The sequence below is a fragment of the Hippoglossus stenolepis genome, chromosome 5, assembly GCF_022539355.2.
Source record: "Hippoglossus stenolepis isolate QCI-W04-F060 chromosome 5, HSTE1.2, whole genome shotgun sequence".
Lineage (NCBI taxonomy): Eukaryota > Metazoa > Chordata > Actinopteri > Pleuronectiformes > Pleuronectidae > Hippoglossus > Hippoglossus stenolepis.
In genome coordinates, this window is record NC_061487.1 from 17236477 (window position 1) to 17259293 (window position 22817).

A 22817-nucleotide genomic window follows, 5' to 3' on the forward strand; every position below is an offset into this window, starting at 1 on the left:
GAAAGTTAAAATTATTTTATTTCAAAGAAGATTCTGGGGAGGTAACCAGGGTTACGTTGACGTCATGATAATAATATCTCTCGTCTCGTAGAGACCCACAAATCAGAATTTTAGACTCACAACATTTTGTGTGATTTTTAAATAGTCACTAAATGTGGCTTTTAATATTAAAAAAAGTACTCACAGTTTCTCACATTGTGTAACAATTTTGTAATTTGTGTGCGGTGAACATATATTAAATAGTTTAGCTGGTAACACCAACTTTATTTCAGATTCACTGATTTGAATGACCTGTCTGCACAATTACGGCTCCGCTGTAAATAAAGACAAAATCATTGAGTTATAAATGTTGCAGGACAGATCAGAGTTGTTTCAGGAGCAGGTATCCCTATATGACAGGCGGCCGACAAGTGAACACTTTCAAATATATTTCTGGCTTATAACAGATCCTGTAGTTGGTCAAACATACATAAGGACTGATCAGACAGGGCTCAAGCTTCTTCTTATTGACCAACCTAAAAAAAAAGCTTAAATTATTTATTACGTAACACTTTTATTCATACAAAACAACAGAATATATAAAGAAAATGTCACTCTCATGCCAGGGAGTTCTACTATTGCTCAAAATTGCATTAGCTGAGGAAATGGCATGTTTAAAACAAAAATAAAATAAAAAACAAAGAAAACAAGTGTTTCACACAACCGTACACTCCCTTTGTCCTGTTCTGGCTTCATAAACTATACTGTAAAACAAACTATAATACAGAACGACTAAAAGTGTCCTCCCCTACACCTGGGCTAAAAGCTAAGAACATAAATAACAAAAGCACATTTATTTGGCTTTTACATTACACAGCTTCGAGAGTCTATCCAGTGTCCACTTTTCCTTATTTGATTCTGAAGATGAGAAAAAAAATAAAAGAACACAACGAGAACAACACCAATAACAGTAAAGAGAAACGACAGCTTGCTGTGGAGAGAGGAGTGAAAACAGAGGGGCTGAAAACTCCTGCATGTGTGTGTGCGTTTGGTTGTGTTGCTTCTCCAGCAGAGCTCATTGGAAGCTTGCTCCGCCCCCACATTGAAAGATGTGTAACATGTCTATGTTAGGGTCCCTCCTGCGGGGGGTGCTGTGTGCTGCTGGGTGGGAGTGAGGAGCAGAGGCGAGTGCTGGCGGTCCGTGGCAGGCTGACAAGAGGGGGGTCTTTAGTCCGTAAAGTCTCTCACTCCTCACTGCAGGAAGGAACAGCTGGGTTGGGAAAGCCAGAAAGTTTGTCTCGGACCACGGTCGGGTCACCACAGACAACACACTCTCTCTCTCTTCTGTACACACACTCCTGATGTCTCGGTGCTCACAAACACGCGCACAATCAGCCAGACCCAGACACCCCTGCTGGTTTTTTTAGGTGGTTCGTTCCTCCCCATCCGTCTCCTGCTTGGTCCGGCGCAGGTTGCTTTTCATCTTCACAAACTCGGGGGTGTTCTCCTGCTCCTCCTCGTTTTTCTGTTGATCCAGGTCGAGCTGCAGAAAAACAGACACGAGCACATTCAAATTATAGAGGCCATGAAGTGTTGGTGGCAACATGTTAGACAACATGGAGCCATCTAAGTGCTATAGAGACACAGTTTATATTTTTTGTTTCAATCACTTACCTGCTCTAGTTTCTGTTGTCTTTTCATGAGCTCGATCTCCAGGTCGCTCCTCTTCTTGTGGGCCTCCTGCTCCTCCTTCTGAGCCTTGAGAACTTGCTCCCTCTTTCTTTTCTCCATCACCTTCTGGAGCTCAGGTTTATTCTGAGGAGCGAGACCCCTGTGGGGGGAAAACAACATGTTACTAAAATAAAGCTTAGCGAACAACCACTGTGTAACACATGCTGGTAAAACCCACTGGGAGGGAGACCGCAGTTCAAATTCCTGCGCAACAGATGATGACCATGACCTCATTCTATGACAACATGCAGATCTGTATTAGATGCTCGGATTAAACATGTCAGTCGTGTTTCAGGGAAAGTTTTGATGTGGAGCCAAACACAGATTGTTCCACATTTTACAGATCTGCGTACGTGACGTCTGCCAGCACTGGAACCGACTTTGGAAAAAGTGATTTGAAACCCCAAACTTTTGTTTCTTTTCTTTTCCTTTTATAGGCACCAGAAAAACAAAATATCAAACCCCAAATCCTGAAACGATTAACAATATTTTCCTCATGCGAAAGCTCTCTTGGGACGATTAAGTCACAGGGAGCCAGAGGGATTGTTACACAACTGCCTGGGTTTGTGTAGCAAAACTCCAAAAAGGAGGAGAGTGAAGTCTTAATTAACTGTGAGCGTGTCTTGCAAAGAGGATGAGGAGGAGGAGGAGTGAAATGTTATGCAATGCTCCAAACTACGAGAGGGAAGGGTGGAGGGGCTGCGGATGAGCTTTGGGAGTAGACGTATTTAAGACAGAGGGAACAGAGATGGATTGGAGTCAGCTAAGAAAAGGCAAAAACAAATAAACAGCAAAGTCTGCAAAGGATTAGGCGGCACAACAAAGTGGCACACAAGGAAGAAAAAAGTCGGACTATTCTTGGACTAAAATCCAATTTCCTTCCTTTATTAATGCAATTTGAAAACGCATGCTATCAGGATTAACTCTGCTTGTGGTTAGGGATTTTGCTTCGCCTGACTCTGCACAAGCCGCCTCTTCAAAAGAAAAAACGCTGCGCGCCTACCTGACTGCAGTTTGGCAACAACAATGCCTTAATTAAATGCATTATTAAGTCCGGGGAGATTACATAACTGAGCCCACGATGTTCGGAGCAGGAGTGGGAGTCAATTTCACAACACTGCACTTTGTTACTTAAAAGACGTCACTGCTGCAGTTAAATAGCCTGGCTCTCCTGACGGCCGGGGGTCTAACGAAGAACACACTTAGCGAGCTGGGGCAGAGGGTAAAAAAAAAAGAAAAGACGTGGCTGTTGTGGAGCACCTTCAGTGCAGGAAGGAGGGAGGGGTCAAGGGGTCAATAAGACGGGCGATAAATATGCTCACGCTACTCCCCTCCTTCACTGTGGGCGACACTTACATCACTGACCCTCCCACCTACAACCCGGCCTGTGGGTGCCCGCCCTCGAGCAGACGGCCAGGAATGTGTGTTCAAATCCCACACATCAATACGTCCATCTGCTCTAAAGCTTCACCAGTTGTGCGATGGTAGAATTTCTGAAATTCCTCTGTACTTGTACTCATATCTTTGCGAGGAACGTTTTGAGCAAAGATCAACATTCTGTCCTCACTGTTTCAAAAGGCTGTTTGAGGGTTTAGATTTACTTTTAGGGTTAAGGCTAGAATTAGGTTTAGGTTAGGGTCTGGAATTTAGTTGTGATAATTATGTTAAGGGTATGTTATGTTATGTTCACAATAATTTAATTAATTAGTAACACACAGACAGAAAGTATGACTGTTTTGGTCCTGAATCCCATACATTTCCTACAATTAAACATCTAATAGCACAAATCTTGTCAAAAGGGGTCTGTGGTCTGATTTGTGTCAGTTTAGGGTCCTTGGTATGCAAACGAATGTCTCACTAGAACAAGAACGTGTACGTGTGTGTGTGTGTGTGTGTGTGTGTGTGTGTGTGTGTGTGTGTGTGTGTGTGTGTGTGTGTGTGTGTGTTCTTGTACAGATCTCTTTGTGAGGACAAGTTTAAGCCTACAACCATGAGGACATTTTGGGAAAGTGAGGACATTTTGGCCGGTCCTCACTTTCTGACCCACCTTTAATGGACTGTTTGGGGGTTAAGACCTGGTTTTAGGGTTAGGGTTAGAATTAGTTATGGTGGTTAAGGTAAGGGTAAGGGGCTAGGGAATGCATTATGCCAATGAGTGTCCTCACTAAGATACAAGTACAAATGTGTGTGTGTGTGTGTGTGTGTGTGTGTGTGTGTGTGTGTGTGTGTGTGTGTGTAGGAAGAGAAGAGTCACAGCAGCTAAGGTAGCAGAGGCAGCAAAAGGCCTCCAGCCAGAGACTGTTTTGTAATCTTTATTACATAACAGTTTTTTTTCCATCCATACAGCCATCCATCCGTCCACTCATTCATCCCTCCATCCATCCATCCTCCCACCCCACCACCACTCCCTGACTAATCACCCGGGCAGGCGAGCTTTCCATACTCTGTGTTCGATAGGAAACCCAATCAAAACAGGTTTAAAAGCCCACCAGCTTCATCTCAGAGACTTTAAGAGAACATCCTCAGTCTAGACAAGGAACAATATTCTGCACCACGAAGAATGGGTTTTTCTCTTCTAAACCTCTTAATACATTTCTTCCACGCTCATCCTGACCTCTTCCCCATCATTCAATAACGCTGTTTACAGCGTCACAACAAGGGCACCTCACTCTTTGACCCGTTTAAGACCGGAGCATCACTGCTGTGATGTAACAGCTGTCATCAGCATGTTCTGTTTACGTAGCTATTTATAGCGCAGGCACAAAGCTGCACGGTGCGATGATAAAAAAACACAAATATCTAGTGTCAAAAAGAGTGATCGCAGTCCTCAGTATGCAAGTGCACGTACATATACACACACACTATCCAGTCTAGACTTTAGGCTGCATGCCTGCAATTCTCTGTTGCAGGACCTGGTTCAAACATAAGCAGCCAAGTTCTTGTGGATCCTGTACAATCAGAGTGACCTTTACATAACCAATTTTTGACACACTAATGCACTCGTTTTATGTAATGGCTTCTATGAAAGTTTTATACGCTGAGCTTTACATAATAATGCTGCAGCTGCTGGAGGTTAGAGGCAGCATTGAGGTCAGATACTCAGCAGGAGCATCGGCACAGGCTGCGCAGATAATTTCAAACCAATTACAAGAGAGTGGCTGGATTTTATTAAGTCATCCTCCATTTGTAAAAAGGTTAAACTAAATTAGCCAGGGTCCAGACACTTTGCTGTTTTCCCATGACTAACCTATGCAGCACAGCACTAGAACCAACTGATGGTTTTAGCAAAGCCCCATCCATTGTAGTTTCTTTATATCCAGATTGGAAACGGCTTTATTCACAAGTGTCTTTAACCAAACTACTTTACAATCATTGTATTCTATTATCTTATCTTATATATTTCTATCTATTTTATTTGTATTATTTGACTGCTTCAACTTATTAGGGCCAGAGGACCAACAGTAAAAAGGCCCCATTTTCTTTATATTATAAATAAAGATTTGATACTTTATATTACCTCTTGTATGTTACTCTTTTTAATCTTTTATTTTACTTGAAAATTGTTTTAAACTGTGTTTTCAGATTTTTAATAGTTTTCTTTTAATTTGGTCTCAGTTGTTTTTAATGTCCCTGTACAGCACCTTCGATTTACCTCTGTGTATGAAATGTGCTTTACATATAAAACTGCCTGCCTCGCCTGTATTAGTAAAAGGCACTTTTGATGCTGTTGCAGGAGATGATGTTGGACAGCGTTTCACCACTCCATCAATTAATAAAACTTTATCTGTCCGATCCTTTGCGGCACATGAAAACAAACGTGTTTATTATGAACCATAAACGATGATAAATCCGCAGGTCGCTAATCATCAAATAAGAATCTCGTTCTTCTGTGAAAGCTGTAAATTACCGGTTGTTTTATGAGGGAATAAAAGAGACAACAACAGATAAAGACCGAAGATGCATGAGTTTTTTTCCTTTTGCTGACCTCTTCTGGTTCATGAGCAGTTCTCGGTGCAGGTCCTGGTGGTTGCGGGAGTTCTTGACCGGGTTGATCAGCTTCTTGGGTTTGATGAGCTCATCACAGTCTCCCTCCAGATAGTCTGGCTCTGCCATGACACTCCTCCCCGGTGACAGCGATAGACCAGGGTCACACGGATCTGGATCAGCAGAAACAAAAGAAAAGGACCTTTATAGAAACATTTAATATGTGATAATGACCCACTTCTTCTCAATGGCTTTCAACTGGAGTCGAGTCTGCTATTGTAACATTTTAATTCTCAAATATCTATGATGTTTAACATTTTATTGCTTTTTGTATTTACTCAATTTTTTTAAATTTTTATGTACATATTTTAAGCCCGTTCAACGCTTTAAACAACTGTGGTTGCTTTGAACATGCTATATAAATAAACTTTACTCTATTTAAGACTTTACTTTGAAACAGGTTCAGATGCAGCAAATAAAGACATTTATTGGACAGAAATCTCAGTATATTACAAGGCCACAGATTTTAATGGGATCTAATAATTCTCTTAAAAGTTCACTCCTTTCAAAACCCGATTTGAGCATCTCACGGAGTCTCTGGCATAAACTCAGAGTTTGTCAATGGTCTCTATGGTGTTGGAGGGACTCAGCAATGGAATTACATAATTGTTCCACATTGAGTGGATGGGAACACTTCATCCTCCGGTCAGATGATACAACAACCACATGCAAATGATGAAAAGATGAATCACGGCAGCACAGAATCACAATCAAGTATCTGTCAGACACATAGAAGCTGCTAAAACACAACTAACCCAAACATCGTCCATGACCTCAAGAATAAAGCAACTTCTATTCATGACTTCCAGACTCAGACACATGTCCTTAGACCAATCCGCTCCTTTCAGTGAGTTAATGGGAAAAAGCTATTTTATCAACCTGTAAAATAACTGGGATATACATTAAGTTTCAGTAATATCCCTTGTTAACCATAGACAACATGAAACAACAGTATTTAACTTGTATGGCAGTTAGGTGCTACTTTTTACTGTTTTGCTCAATGAAAATCCAACTTTCACTGGAGACTAGAGCTCACAATAAAGGAACATGAATTTCTAAACGATGAAACAGATGTAAGTCTGAAGATCCAACTAAAATGAGAACAGAGTAAAATCTGAGAAAACAGGTTTGTAACATAAAACACATTCAAGCAAGTACATATACTGCACATGGACTAAAACAGCAAAGTACCTCACTTTTACCTCCTGTTAAAAATTTATATAAATAAATTCAGTTCTTGGCAGAACTCACCCTGTAGATGAGGAAAGACGGGGTATCTGAACATTGTCGCCATCTCTGCTATTTTGAATCGGAAAAGGAGAATCCAACACAACGTGCCGTCCTGCGTATCAGTAAACTGCAGAGGCTCCGAGAGGAGATGCGTTCTGTTCTGCACAGCTGTTTGCAACTGAGCTGCTCTGAGTTCAAAGTCTGTTTTATAGTCAAGCTCACACACACTCTCTCTCTCTCTCTCTCTCCTCCCTCCCTCGTGCTCCCTCCCACTCGCTTCCAAAGCACATCTCTAGATGAAGAATATATATATATATATCCAAATTGTCACGATTGCTTATGAAACAGATTATTCACTAATAAATAAATATCATCAGTTGTGAGTTTATGGGTATCTTGTCTGTAAAATAGTCGTATGTATATGTATATGAACACACACACACACACACACACACACACACACACACACACACACACACACACACACACACACACACACACACACACACACACACACACACACACACACACACACACACACACACACACACACACACACACACACGGGTAAAGTCTGTTTTACAATAGCAGTAAACTGAAGAACAGTACACTACAGAATTAGCTGGGACTTTACAGCATTGGTTGCAATAAATAGAAAGTCTTGCACATCAATCTTTCCATAGAAAGTAAACAGTCTATGTTTTTCCCACAGTCTGAGGAATGACTCAGATCTACAAACAATCATGTTCTCAAATTCCTGTGATTTCTGAGGCGTTGCCTGGTGACCAGTCTCTCCTGTGAGCGACTGATAAGTACAGAAACCAACTGAAAACACACAGTGTTTTTTTGGAACTCCACTCAGTCTCTATTTGTTCCAGAGAATCATTTCACTGCACGTGCTAGACACAAGGGGGGGAGTGTGTCCTCAGCGTCAAAACATACATGCAGAAGGTTGATGCAATGACTCAAAGAAACCACAAGAGGTCCACATTCTTGCATCGCAGGAACTAAACGGTGTCAGTTACATAACAAAGAAGCCAAAGATAAACATGGTCTGCCTGCTGCAGAACAAAGAGAGAGATGAAACACACACAAAAATACTGTTGATGGATATGTTAACAAATGAAAACACTGCTTTTACCAGTTGATCATGATGTACAGTCGTAGTAGTGACTAATCTCTTCTAATCGGATTACCTTTAAAAATGTATCTTCATCAACTCAAAAACAAATCTTCAAATCTAAGTGTAGAATAATTACATTTACACAATCATCAAATTAAGTAAGACGAATTTAAAACACTGTGAATCTATTCCTCAGTTTATTTAACACGTATTTTCATACATGACTACATCACTGGCTATGATGCCAGGGACGTGGCAGTCACAGGACATTTTGTGACACCACCAGGACACGGTGACGGTGTTTGTGCACATGAGATCATGGCAGAGGTGGGCAGAGCAGAGCGGCTTGTGGCTGTAATCAGGGGCTGCACACACACACACACACACACACACACACACACACACACACACACACACACACACACACACACACACACACACACACACACACACACACACACACACACACACACACACACGTGCTGTGTACATCAAAAGGCGGCTTGTGTTAATGCCGGAAGTGGGGGGCAGAGCGACTTACAGACGGGCAGTGTTGTCAGAAGTGTCCGTTGGTTTAACACATCTGCTTCGACTTCCTCTGTAGCCCAGAGGGAGAGGGGAAGTGACATAGGGAGTTCAAAAGGGACCTGCAACCTCCAAATTGGAACCCTGCTTAAAGTCAGACGTATCACTGGTGGTTTTACATGTTTTATTTTACGCTCCCTCTGGTTTTACTTAGGAGCTATATAGATAGCGTGTTACAGTTAAAGCCTGCAACACCTAAATACAGATACAAGTTAACATGTATTTAGTCGTGTCTCAAAATCTCTCCTTCTACAGAAGTCGTACTGTATGTGTGGGTTTCAGAACTATACAACTCCAGAACCAGCAGCCATGACAACACGTACAATGTGTTCATATCTACTCATGAATTTTCAACAAATCTATATGCACAAAAACATGTACGATATGTTAACATAGCCCCAAGCATCAATAAGACGAAAACAACATTTTTGGGACAAGACTTGCTGCTGTTCCAGGAATCCTATTAAAACAGTGTGTTTATTGGTTTAGGGGACACACCCACACAGCAGAGACAGCAGGCGCACGCACACGCACACGCGCACACGCACACACACACACACACACACACACACACACAGAGATAATGAGACTACAAATTCAACATGTCCAAGCATTCAGGGATAAAATGGGAAGAAAGTTGATAAATACAATGGAAAAGATGGAAAAAAACGAAAAACTGGGTCAGAAGAGAGTCTAGGAAAACAGAAGGGGAAGTTGGTCAGAGACAGCTTTCCTCTGTTTACTTCACTCTCCCAGTCATCCTCATGACCTGTTTATGACTGATCTAACATACTGTGAAATGTCACATTTTAGAGCCTGCTCACTACAGGAAGTATTCAATCAATCTTTAGGGGAATAGACCAAAAGAAAGATAGAAAAAAGAAGTTTAGAAAGCTTAAATCCATTTAAGAGGCTGAAACGTACGTTTCAAATGATACATCACTCATGTCGGACTCACTGAAAAGAAAGTGTGTGTGTGACAGTTTATTCTAAAAAGACGTGATCTGATCGATGTGTGTGATAAATGTTTGTGCAATAGTGACTGTGTTTGTATTAAAGTTAACTGGCAGGTTGCATTAGAGCTGATAGGGTGACTTATCTTGGAAGGGTTGAGCAGCAACACTGTGCCAAGTGATTGCATTACCGCAGACCGCTCTGAGAGTTAAGACCCACAAACACACTTGCATTCATAATACAGGCTAATTTCTCAACTTCCTCCTCAACTGTCAAGTCGCCATGGAGACCTGACATCACCCAGTGACACAGCACAACTTGCAGTATGCTGACAATTCAAGGCTTCCTATGAGCCGCACTGAAAACACGACAACGGCTGTCGTCAAAATAATCATTAAAGGAGCCATATTATGCTTTTTATGTTTTTTCTTCTTTCCTCTAGTAAACACATTTTGTGTGTATGCAAAAGGTCTGTAAAGTTGAAAAGTCCAAAATTCGCAGTAAAGGGAGCTCCTGCAGAAAACACTGCTCCTCGCTAGTAGACGACCGGTACTTCTGCATCATTGTGATGTCATGTGACATCACAATACCCACCTAGTGGCCAGTCAAGTATGTCTCCCAACAAAGTCTGGGAGAGGTGAGAGTGGAGGCCACATTGCCTACATGTGCTAGATACAGTTGACTAATCAGAGCAGACTGGGCTTCATCAGGAGGGGGGGGTCTTAAAGAGACACGAGCTGAAACCCAGTGTTTCAGACAGAGGCTGAAAAGAGGTGCAGCAGCAACAGACAGTATGAGGACAGTGATGTGTTTTCTGAACATTGGGGCATGTAAACCTTCTCAAGTAATAAATTATGAAAATTATGAACCTGACTATGAGCACATCATGTCTCCTTAAAAAAAGCTATAATTTAATCTTTTTTTTTTTGGAAGATACATAAAATAGAGTCATCACCTGCTGTTCACCTCAGCTCGATGGAGCTTAAGGTGCTGTGCTGTTTACGTTCGGTCTCTTTAGCAGAACGCTATGATGAAGCCATTTTCCACTACCTGTTCAGCCACAAAGAACAGACGTATTTAATGACAAGATGCTACACATGGTGGAGCATTTAGCAGCTAAAGAGCCAGATTTCCCGAGGATGTTTTGGAATTCTCAAAACAAAGCTAAAAAAGAGTGAATATTAGACAAAAACTTCAAATTAATGGTATTGCTCTTTGTCTGCTTAAAGTGTAAATGGGGCGACGGCATCCTAATATATCGATTTAAAGCTGAGATTCTGTTACGTTGCCAAAAGAAAATAATGCAAAACAAAAGCACTCTTCCTGGTATAAACTCAGCAGAGGAAAGCATAGATGGGCAGAGTGATGGTGAGAGATGTGGTGGACTACATACAGTAAATTGGCCACTATCTGTACTTGTCTTTTGTTTCAGTGGTGGGAAGCAGACAAACAATACTGTATTTTCTACAGGGAAGACAACTAATTACAACAACTGGATTGTTACTGGACAAGACGTGAGAAAAACAAAGCTGGATCATAACCACGTGTCAAGACTTACAGACTATGGACAAGCACATAGAGAACAAAAAGCTGAATAATGACATGGTTAACCCTTCTTGTGTCGTGAGTGTCCCTCTTGAAAGACAGAAGACGTAGGGCGAGGAGGGCAGCTGGCGCTCGGCTTCGCCATCTGACCTCCTCCATCCTCCCGTCTTACTCCAGGATACAGGCACAAACAGAGCAGACCATCCCAAGCTCTGCAGAGGGAGGGGCGGCATGATGGGCCAGTCAACTGTCGTATGCTGCTTGTGAACACATGACTGACCACACCCACTCCAACAGCAAGCCTTAGCTGGGATTTATTTTCCACAGTAACCAGCACAAATGTGCACAGGGGTGTGGGGGTCAGGGACACACATACACAAAAGCACGAATCAGCATTTTAGCTCCAGTTTGAAAAATATATTGATCGTGGACACACCCAAAATGATAACATTTGATTTTTTTTTTAACTAAAAAGTGAATTCATGCTATTAGATATGTATTTACAAACAAGCTCACAGTGTTATTCCATAAGAATTCATCCTCCTTACATCATTCAAGAGAGCAAACCACAATTTGGGCCTTTGCATATATTCTTGACAATGGCTTCAGAGCCTATTAATGAAATGAAAAACTTTCATATAAAATACTTAACATTTTCTTGAAACTCAATTTACCATCTGCTCTCTTGCTCTGATATCTCCTCCCTGTCCCATATAGTTCCCCTCGTTCACTCTTTTTTTTCTTGGCCCGATCGTGTCTATTCCTCTCACAGATGGGAGGTCCAGCCCTCGGGGGAAATTGCGTCATCAATACCCCTAAAGCAACCCCCACACCCCATTCTTCCACACACACACACACACACACACACACACACACACACACACACACACACACACACACACACACACACACACACACACACACACACACACACACACACACACACACACACACACACACACACACACACACACACACGCCCATTTGCTGTGTGTTTAAAGGCAGACAAACCTGGGTGTGCGTCTTCTATCCTTTCTGTTAATGAAGCAACCATTCAGCCACAAACATGGGAGGCCTAATTAAAACACACAGATAGATCGCTTTTCACGGACAGCTGAGGGAGGTGGGGGAGGGAGAGCAGGGTGTGTGTGTGACAGAGAGTGAGAGTGAGAGTGACAGAAAAGTAAAAGAGAAGCAGAGAGTTGGTGGCCGAGAAGTGACAATGAGCCCATTGCTTACCGGACAGAGCATGATCTGTATATGTACGTGCTTTTAAATAGGCCTCCCCATGACGACACATAAGTTGTGGAGGGAAGCACAGTGACGTACATGTGCACAGAGAAACAATAGAATTTCGTGCTTTCCTGTCACTTGCAACTGCAAACACGTTTCAAAGTCAGGAACAAGTGGGAAGAAAAAAAAACACAGCCCACACATCTACAGCAGTTGTTTGCAGTCTGGTACAGTGTGTGCATGTGTAAGCAAAATGAGACACCCTCAGGAAAAACGGATCTGGCAGAGGATGCCAAAGAGTGAACCAACCGACAAGAGAAGACTAAACACGAACATGTTTCAACAAAGCAAACCGGAGCTCCGCTTATGTGATTGCTATCAATGGTTTGAGTTGAATCTGTTACTAATTTATAATCACCACCCTACCAGTGCAGAGAAGATGACAGAGCGAGTGGTGTATGAAGATATGTGGTTTTTAATCCAAATGCATTTGGGCTGAAAATACATTGAACTACCATTTGCATTTGGCTAAACAAAACTCAATGACTGGATGTCGGAGGGGGAAACAAAGAGAGAGACATAAAGCAAAGGGGGAAGTGGTTCCTTAAAAGTATGCTGGGGAGTTTGGGGGTTGAGGTCTGTTTTGTATTTCCTGCTTTGGAGTGGTAGGGGGGGCCCGAAGCGAATAAGAGGAGAGGAGCTGGGGAATTCTAGGGCCTCATCATGTACTGACCTCTTCAGGCACCCGCCCTGCTCCCACAATACGATGATGTCACTAGGGAGACGCAAGGGTATGGGAATTTACAATCGGGGCTTTAGGGTTCGTAAAGCGCAGATGCGCACACATGCACCGACACCCATGCGAGAAAATGGATAATGTAACGCACAGTGAATCATGTGAGAAAGGCTGTTAGGATTTAGCCATGGAGTCTGTGTAAGGCCCTGATGTCATTAAGGGAGTACAAGGTGCTGCTATAGACTGTCATGATGCAAAGAAAAAAACTCATTACCACGCCTGTCAGCCAAGAGCAATAGTTCATACAAAAACATCTTAACTACAGTCACTCCCTCCTTCTAACTTTAAAATATCTTAGCCCAGTGCTGACGATGAGTGAAACTATCTGACTCATCTTCTCATGATCACTATGTGTTTGACTATCTCTCTTCACAATTCTGAAAAATAAAGGGGAACTGTGAGGAAGCAAGAAGAAGAAGAAGAAGTTTAAAGTCTGAACATCACACAAAGGCCGTCTCTGTGCACTGGACACTGTGACTTCAACAGGCAAAAAGGAGGAATGTCCAAACTCTACTTCTCATGTCAAAGTTACTTCTTGTTCTCCATTTTAAAACTTCTGCAACAATAACAATGATAATTTGATGTTTGGGTCTGATTCAAATCACAGTGTTGTGATCTCTCGTGGCTACAGTTCCTCAAATCCGTGCCTGTGTGACTTTCCGTCTCTTTGTTTCTTGCAGATGGCTACACTATGGCTACGTTTGGTTTTGTCTGATTACATTGAGAACTTGACTGCGTCTACATCCAGCTTTTAAGAGTCGATTGCAGTACATGAACAAGTGTCCGGCTGTGATGGCTGATGTGCCACGTGATTGGATCAACTTGCTATTTTAGGTTCTTATATAGATATCGACACATGAAATGCCTGTGATGATGCCGAAAATGTCGGGTTGGGAATCTGCGAGTACGCAAATCTATGTACCGATCTGATAACACGTCTCAATTCAACCTATCCCAGGATTCATCGCCTTCGTAGGCTGCATAGATCGCATCCTTCAAAAGGAGGAGGCCCTTGTATTGGGACACAGCTTTTCCCAGAAATCACTTCTTCTTCAACTCTCCAAAAGAGCAGTTGCCCACTTTCTGCCACCGGCAAGTCCTGTTTTTAGAGTAAATAAGAAAATGTGATTTCTGGTAGCGCAGAGCAGAAACACGCCTGGTTTGACAGTTTGCGTTCAGCCCTGACTCGCAGTTTTGTTGAAGCACGTTGTGTGAGCCCCCAGGGGTTGAGGCAGATTACAGAATGAATGGGATGGATTGAAAAGGGAGCAGACACCACGTTGAGTCACGCTGTGGGAATGTGATGAACCTGCAAAGTGATTATTGCTTTGGGCTCACAACAGCATAGGGCACACACACACACACACACACACACACACACACACACACACACACACACACACACACACACACACACACACACACACACACACACACACACACACACACACACACACACACACACACACACACACACACACACACACAATCTTTGAGTGACAGAAACATTTGGATGCACGCTACATGCACTTTTCTTTAACAGGTTAAAATCAAAGTGCTTACTCAAACCAAATTCTGAACACATGTCCTGATGGTGACTGGTGGTGGAGGGGATGGGGGTGCAGTTTGGGGTCACACCTGTCAGTCAAACACAAAAGGCTGGTCTAAACCCTCTCACAGCTGACACTGACACATGTTCCTGCATGTATATGTATAGACCCTATAAGAACAGTTGCACTGGAACAGATGAGCAACACATGCACAGAAAAAAAAGACAGTTTTTTTCTCCACAGACGTATATACCCCTAGAAGGCAAATTACAGACACAGCACATGCGTGTTTCATGTGGCTCCTCCTCACTGAGATGTAAACATGTGCCTATGTGCTGCACGTCCCTCACGCACATCACCCCTCTACATGCAGTCTGTCTCTTCGGTGGTTGTAAAAGCAAGGTAGTTTAAAAGAAAAGCCACAGCCGATTGGTCTGGCTCAGCAGTGTCAAGTGCTGTTCAGTCATAAAGGAAGTGTCTTTGTTACGGCTCCGCAGACAGTTTCCAGTTCCAGATACAAAGCTTTGTGCTTTACTGCTGTTTTCTACCTCATGGAGCAGAGTCACGCCCCCTCCTCGCCGTCAACTGGCTGAGCCCAGCTGGGAGCTTGAATCTCATTGGCTGGGAGGGGGCACACTGGAGAGGATTTGGGAGGTACTCCTTTGTTTACATGGTAGTAGAGAAAACCCCAATAACAAATGTTACCTTGGAAAACCAGACAATCTACAGTTAGCCAGACAGACACACAGGGGTGTAGAGCTGATGCCCACACACACACACAGATAATGATTTAACCGGGTGTCCTAATTTAACAGGCCAGATGACAAGTCTTTGTTCTCTTTTCTTTATGCACGAAATGACACAAAATATATGCTGCATGCATATTTTTAGTTGGGGACAGTCGGCAATCATGTGGTTTCATTGTCTGATGAAACTTTCCAAAGCCAGTATACATTCTGAAAGCCCTCCAGACTTCAGGCTGCAACAGAAACAAGAGGCGTATGTTCCTGTTTGCGTTTTATAATAAGAAGACAGGATCATATATCTTGATACCGACTTACAAAAGAACTTAATCCAATTCATGCAGCTCAGACTCCCGATCTCTCTATACTTCAACCTAAGGGGCTGCGAGGAGGAAGGCATTTAGAATCTGCGTGCGTGCGTGTGTCATCCATTCCCCGAGACGACGCAAAGTGGTCAGCACGGTAATGGGGCTTTATTGTGATTGAAGCTGCAGCGTAACAGCAGGAAAATCAATGGGATTCTGCGAGAAGCTGAGTCTCTCTAGGTGTGTCTGTGTGCGTTTGTTTTAGTCTGTGGTGTGCACATGCTGTATCCATCCTATCCCTCTTTTATGACTGAATCAACATCAAGTCCTCAGGCAGCTCAAACAACTGAGTCAAGCCTCTGCATGTCTGACTTTAGTATGACCTGACCCCCACTCTCCAAACCAGCACACCTTGCATCCCACCGCAGCTCTTTATCAGGAAACTCAATACCCAAATAATGACATCATAATCTAAAACCATGGTAACAAGACGACAGCACAGTGTAAACAAACCCTTTGTGCCGTTGTCAGATTCTATGATTTCATCACTTGTGTTTGCATTGCATCATAATATTTCATTCAGGGCAGTAACTCAGACAGTGTCTGAGAAAAAGCTGGCAAAACAGACCATGAAGACAAAGCAGCCAAACAACACATTTTTAACATGTAAACGAAAAGACTTCCCGTTAAAGTTACTGTAAGACTTCACGGAAGCCTGCTTACTCCTTATTACCTCAGCCAAGGTGGTTGTTTTCGTCTGTTGATGTGTCTGATATTTGGCAGGGTTACACAAAGACTACAGAGAGGAAGCCTGGTGTAAGTTTGCGGTACGGGTCGGGGAAGAACCCATTACATTTTGGTGTCCGGACATGGATCAGGGGGCGGATCCAGGTATTTTTAACGTTGTGAAATGGGGCGTTTTTCAACATTTTCGTTGATTTCTCAGAGAATAATTCAGATAGATTCTTTAAATATATGGTTTTGTAAGGGGACTGTTGGGACTTGTCAGAGGTATGCACCCTTATCTGCTGAATGCCATTCTAGCTATGTAAGTGGAAGTCTTGAAAAAGCTGTGTTTCAGTTTCAGGGTACAGTCAAAACCAGCGCGAAGGGGCGAAAAACAACCACTCGCTTCCTGTGGTAAATTTGTGGTGATTCGTGTTTGGTTAACGGTGCTGACAGGAGTTGCACATGTGTACATATGCGGAAATGGACTTCCCTTATGTGTCTTGAAAATGTTTCACCTCTCATTCTTATCTTCTTCAATTCTTAACTGACAAGTGGGAGGTTTTGGGTGTTTGACATCGGTGGGTCTTGACCTATGTTGAGAGTCATTATGTTAAACATGCACAGAAATGGGATATTTTACTTAAATAGTCTGCAGAAGAGGTGTACTTTCATGAAGTTTGAGGAAGAATAACTCAAGTAAGTAAAATGTTGGAGTAGGTTGGAAAACCATCAGATGTTACGACTGAATTGTATATCTAGTTTTGTGACTAGATTTCTAGACTATTCTAGACTGAAACCATGAGGACGAACCTCCCAGTAGAGAGAACCTATGAAACTTTCTTTACATGGCTTATTAACAGGAAGACTTGAAAAAAACATTTATTACAAAGAAAGCTTTCACCACAAACAACAATATGTCCGTTAAGATCTAAAAGTGCAAGATCATGCGAAACACAGGCACACACAGCAACACCTTCTCGTGCAGTGTGGGTCCTGAGGATCAGCGCTTTCTGCTGACTGGGCCAGATCTTGTGACCACAGACAGACCAGCAGGACTGTGGGAGATAATACTGTCAACACACTTGTGGGTCGCCAGTTACTGTACAACCCCTCCTGAACACACACACACACACACACACACACACACACACACACACACACACACACACACACACACACACACACACACACACACACACACACACACACACACACACACACACACACACACACACACACACACACCTAGATTTCCTTGAGGTCAGGTTGAGTCCTTGACATGGAATCAAGATTCTATAATGATACATCTGAAAGAAAGCTGCGCCCGAACCACTAATGGACAGATGCCATTATAGAATGGAAAGTCAGACATTTCATTCACATATTTAAATTCCTGTGAGTGCAATAATAATGGAGCAGAGAGCATTCCAGTTGTAACACCCACCACACACACACACACACACACACACACACACACACACACACACACACACACACACACACACACACACACACACACACACACACACACACACACACACACACACACACCCACACACACACACACAGTGACAGCATGGGCCCTTACGGGAAACAGAAGACATCAGCAAAAGAGACAGAGTGAGAGGAACAGGAGTGAGGAGGGGAGGAGGGGGTTCAAAGATCAGAAAACAGATGTAAATCGTTTAGCAACTCCCCCCAAATGACTAACACATGTGCAAGAAACTTTCCCCTCCCTGCACAAACAGACATACACACTCACACAGACACACGCACATATGAAAGCTCTGCACATAGACTGTATAACCTACTCATTCATACCACCTGCTTTAGTCAGTTCTCCTCTCACGAGAACACATCTGATAAGCCACAGTAAAACTGCTTCACATGTTGAAGGGGTTCAGTTGTGTTTGCCAGGCTGCAAAAACCTCCACGTGCACGCACACACGCACACACTACAACCTTCGGTCTATAGGGCTGGGTCCAAGCATGTTTGTTTAACGTCTTGTTAAAGTTTGACAGAAAGCATAAGCCACTATGGAAAAGAAATGGTACAGGTTTAGTTCGAGACTGACAGATATGTTGCAACCTCACAACATATCTCCACACACACACACACACACACACACACACACACACACACACACACACACACACACACACACACACACACACACACACACACACACACACACACACACACACACACACACACACACACACACACACACACACACACACACACCTCTGTGGGTTCAGAGGAAGTTAGATTGACTTACATTGATTTCCTGGACACTTACTCTAACCTTAATCATAGTTACTACATGCCTAAAGCTAATCTAAACCACACCGAAAACGTGTATTAAAATGTAATGATTTATGTATTGAGGACTTGCTTTTTGTCCCCATAAGGTGACTGTGTGGACAGATATTGGTCACAACAACACACACCTCATGACAGTTGGAGTCGGAGTGCCTGATGACAGCAGCAGGCCAGTGTGTCAGCTCTGACTGAGGCCATGTGCTTTGACACACAAGGCTGCTAGTCATTGCTGTGCTAACACACACACACACACACACACACACACACACACACACACACACACACACACACACACACACACACACACACACACACACACACACACACACACACACACACACACACACACACACACACACACACACACACCCTCTACCTCACAAACGATGAATTCAGACACAGCTCATGTACTACATATGGTCTCTTCTTGAACTGCTTGTCCAGCAATCAGGCCTCATTCAGAGGATACAGACACTATACTGCAACTCCAATTACGACTACTTATAATAATAAACTTTATTAGCATTTAGCACTTTTCTTGCTAACCACAACAAATAACCCCCCCAAAAAAATATTTGTAAAAGAAAATCAATGTGGCATGACAGTATTATTTGTAGGACAACAGTATTATTTGTAGGACAACAGTAGTACTTGTAGGATGACAGTAGTACTTGTAGGATGACAGTAGTACTTGTAGGATGACAGTAGTACTTTAGTGACACGTAAGAAAAACAGCACAAAAAGTCTCGACCATAAAGCTCTTTTAGACAAATCTGTAATCTAGCGATTGCTTAAAAACACTTGTGTTTGGAATGTTTAAATAACACGTACACACATATTGTCACATGTGCGCTTTACATGTAAAGTCCCATAACATCCTCTCTGCAGACACAGACACACACACAGACACAGACAGACGGACAGACCAGGAATAATAAAAGCTGAGGGTTTCCTCCACTATTCTCCTCCCAGGGCACAAAGTGTCCGTGAACACACCACAGTGCCACAAAGTAAACGCAACACAACAACCTCAACGTGTTTGTTCTTCGCGGTCTCCTACAGTCACGCGCTACAACAAAAGACAGACACAATGAAACAAGAGTTTGTATTTTGCAATCTCATCCTCTCATTCTCTCCATCTCTCCCTTCCTCCTCTACCCTTTCGTTCTGCCCCACAAACCCCTACTTCAGTGGACACACACACACACACACACTGTTCACAAACAACGTGCTGCTTTTGTTGGAGAAACATTATCGCGAAAAAAAACACATCGCACACACACGCGCGCGCGCGCCCACACACACACCTACCTTCAAAGTCGACTTCCCCAACTCAACTTGTCTGGTTTTTAAAAATGACAAAGTGAGTCGGGCTTCATCGGAGCGTGTCCCGATCACTTCTTAGGGCCGAGGTGTGTCTGCGAGACTCCTGCGTTCAGAAACTGTTCACACACACACACACACACTGACACACACTCTCAGCCAGGACCCATAGAAAATGTAAATTTAAGCTGGGTGGGAGGGATGGAGTGACGTAGGCAGAGGCCCCTCCTCCTCTGTCTTCATCTGAGGGACTCCTCCAGCTCAGGGCGGGGCGTGTGTGCAGCCCACGAGGACCCGCACACACACGAGGACCCACGTACACATAAGCCCCCATTAACACTCATGATCACCCACAAACACACGAGCACCCACATACACATGAGCACACACAAACACGAGCACCAATATACACACACAAGCACACACGTTTAGGCCAGATACAAAATATATACTGTATATAAATATATATATATATTTTTTTACATTTATTTTATTTTATTTTATTTTATTTGTATCTAAAGTTTATCTTATCACAACAGTTCCATACAACATCTGAATATTGTAAAACCCTGAGCCAATATTTGAGAAAATGGTGAAACTGTGAAAATGTATGTATAGATATAAGATCATTCATTTTTATTCAACTTTTTTTTTCCCCCTTTTCTTGAAGAAGTTACGGTTGAAGTTTGTTCCCACAGACGGATCATCTTATCATTCGTCACTTTGACTACAACAGCTCAGTCTGCTGCTGCTGGTGCAGACTGAATATCCAGAGCATTCTCTGTGATAAAGAGTAATCTGCTTAGTGATGAAGGTGGATCTGCTTATCCATCATCCTTCTGTTCAATCGGCTCACCCAAGCCCCCAGTTTCATGGCGTTCTGTCGGTTTACTTATTTCAGGGGCTATATACAGTGTTATTCTCTTACTGGGTTTGATCCCTGTTTTGGATAAAGATCTAAGTTGCTGCACAACGGCAGAGCAGGATTACTGGAAATGACCAAAAAAAAAAAGAGAGACGGCCAAAGGGTCTGGTTTGAAATCTCAACATGTGGGAGGAGTGGGCGTCTGAGAAGTAAAACATTCCTAAGGACCTTCTCATAATTTAGGAGAGGGGTGACTAAAGTGTTGAGCTGAACAATAGGATGAGTCATGACAGGGATCTCCTCAGACAGAGGGGGACCCTCCCTTCAGAGTGGGGCCGAGCTCCCACCATGCAGGAAACAGATGTGTACAGACCGAGTGTTTGTGTGTGTGTGTATATGTGTGAGAGAAACCAAACCTAAAAAACATCCTTCTTACAGAGAGTTGATAAGAATGATACTCATATCTGTAAGCTCAATTTGTAGCAATAGAGCCAGCAGCTGGTTAGCTTAGCATAATGACTGCAAACAAAGGGAAACTGCTAGCTACACTCCTACCTGAATATATAAAGCGAACTATTGTATATTGTTTGTTTATCTGTATTAAATGTAAAAAAAAATGTAATTAATTAGCTGTTTAATGGCCAAGAAATAGTCTGGCCCATAACCCCCTTTAAAACAGTGAACTCTTTACAGACCTGAGAGGGGTCTCACCTTCAAACTCAAGAACTCCAAAAAAGATATGAGTGTGTTTCACATAATCTGTTTTCATAACTCATATGTTTTATTCCGTTTATTGTTTGTACTCATATGTATTTCATTTATTCTGTCTACTTGTCTGTATGTTACTATCTATACCACTTAATTTTGTTCTAGACTTTACATTGACAGTAAAGGCATTGAATTCAATTGATTAATTCAGAGCTTATGCTTCACTTAAAATAACACAACAGACACTACCTTATTATTTGTGTTAGAGAGTTTTATTTAACTAAAACACACCAGAGGTATAAACTATTACTGCTATAGGAAGAAAGTACTTCCTCACTGTCCAAGTAAAACAACTTCTCTGTAGATCGAGCGATATCGCCTCTATCACTTGTTTCCGTTTCAGTTGGTTTCAGGGAAGTTACAAACTTCTTCTTCTAAACCGCAGCTGTGATGAACAGATCCAGAGGCACAGTTTCATTTCTGACACACGCTCAAATAGTGGTTTCAACAAGTGTAGAATCTCTTTCTCGATAGAAAACACACAGAAAACCCTATATCGTGTTTACCTAAAAGTTTTGTTGTGCATGTATACGCAACGTGATGCCAGCTCCAAATGTTTGCATGTCCCTTGACCTGTGGGGAAACCTATGTTGATGTGTCAACTTATACAGACAGTCCATAGTCCTGAGTACTTTGTTTCACTGTAAATAAAGGCTGATAGGTGGAGAGGTTTGGACACTGGAGGTCGTCTTGTTACTTCTTCCTGTGTGTATATGGGGGTTTCCTCTCCAGAGCGGGACAGCCTGACGACCCCCTCCTCACTATCACACACTGCTGGTATTAGTCTAATTTCTGGGACAGATGTTTCTGTTATCGTCCCAGTGTTTCCCACCATTCTTGCGCTCTTGTATGTGTGTGTGTGTACATGTAGGTATGCATGTGAGGCCCTGTGTTTTTTCTCCGTCAGGTCTCCAAGGACCCCCCCTCTTTAAACAGGATGTGGCAGTTATCTGAAAGCCATGGTGACACAGAGGGTTTCCTGTCAGCGTGG

At 42.7% G+C, this 22817-nt stretch overlaps 1 protein-coding gene across 2 annotated transcripts; it reads right to left on the reverse strand.

Moving 5' to 3' along the window:
• On the reverse strand, positions 1-20367 carry fam107b (family with sequence similarity 107 member B). 2 transcript variants are annotated; one of them, XM_035157248.2, is made up of 4 exons: positions 20182-20367; positions 5696-5867; positions 1654-1810; positions 1-1522 (listed from the first exon to the last, which is right to left on the reverse strand). In XM_035157248.2, exons 2-4 carry the CDS (start codon positions 5821-5823, stop codon positions 1403-1405), a joined length of 405 nt encoding a protein of 134 aa, XP_035013139.1. In that variant the 5' UTR covers positions 5824-5867; positions 20182-20367; the 3' UTR covers positions 1-1402. The 2 variants fall into 2 exon arrangements, with proteins under 2 accessions (XP_035013139.1, XP_035013138.1); XM_035157247.2 differs by lacking the exon at positions 20182-20367 and adding an exon at positions 7006-7176.
• Positions 20368-22817: the final 2450 nt, after the last annotated feature.

Coding starts and splice junctions, on each gene's coding strand:
- fam107b (XM_035157247.2), bottom strand. CDS start 7,048: ATGGCGACAATGTTCAGATACCCCGTCTTTCCTCATCTACAGG. Junction 5,868..7,005: donor CGTCTTTCCTCATCTACAGG/GTGAGTTCTGCC, acceptor CTGCTGATCCAG/ATCCGTGTGACCCTGGTCTA. Junction 1,523..1,653: donor GACAACAGAAACTAGAGCAG/GTAAGTGATTGA, acceptor GTTTTTCTGCAG/CTCGACCTGGATCAACAGAA.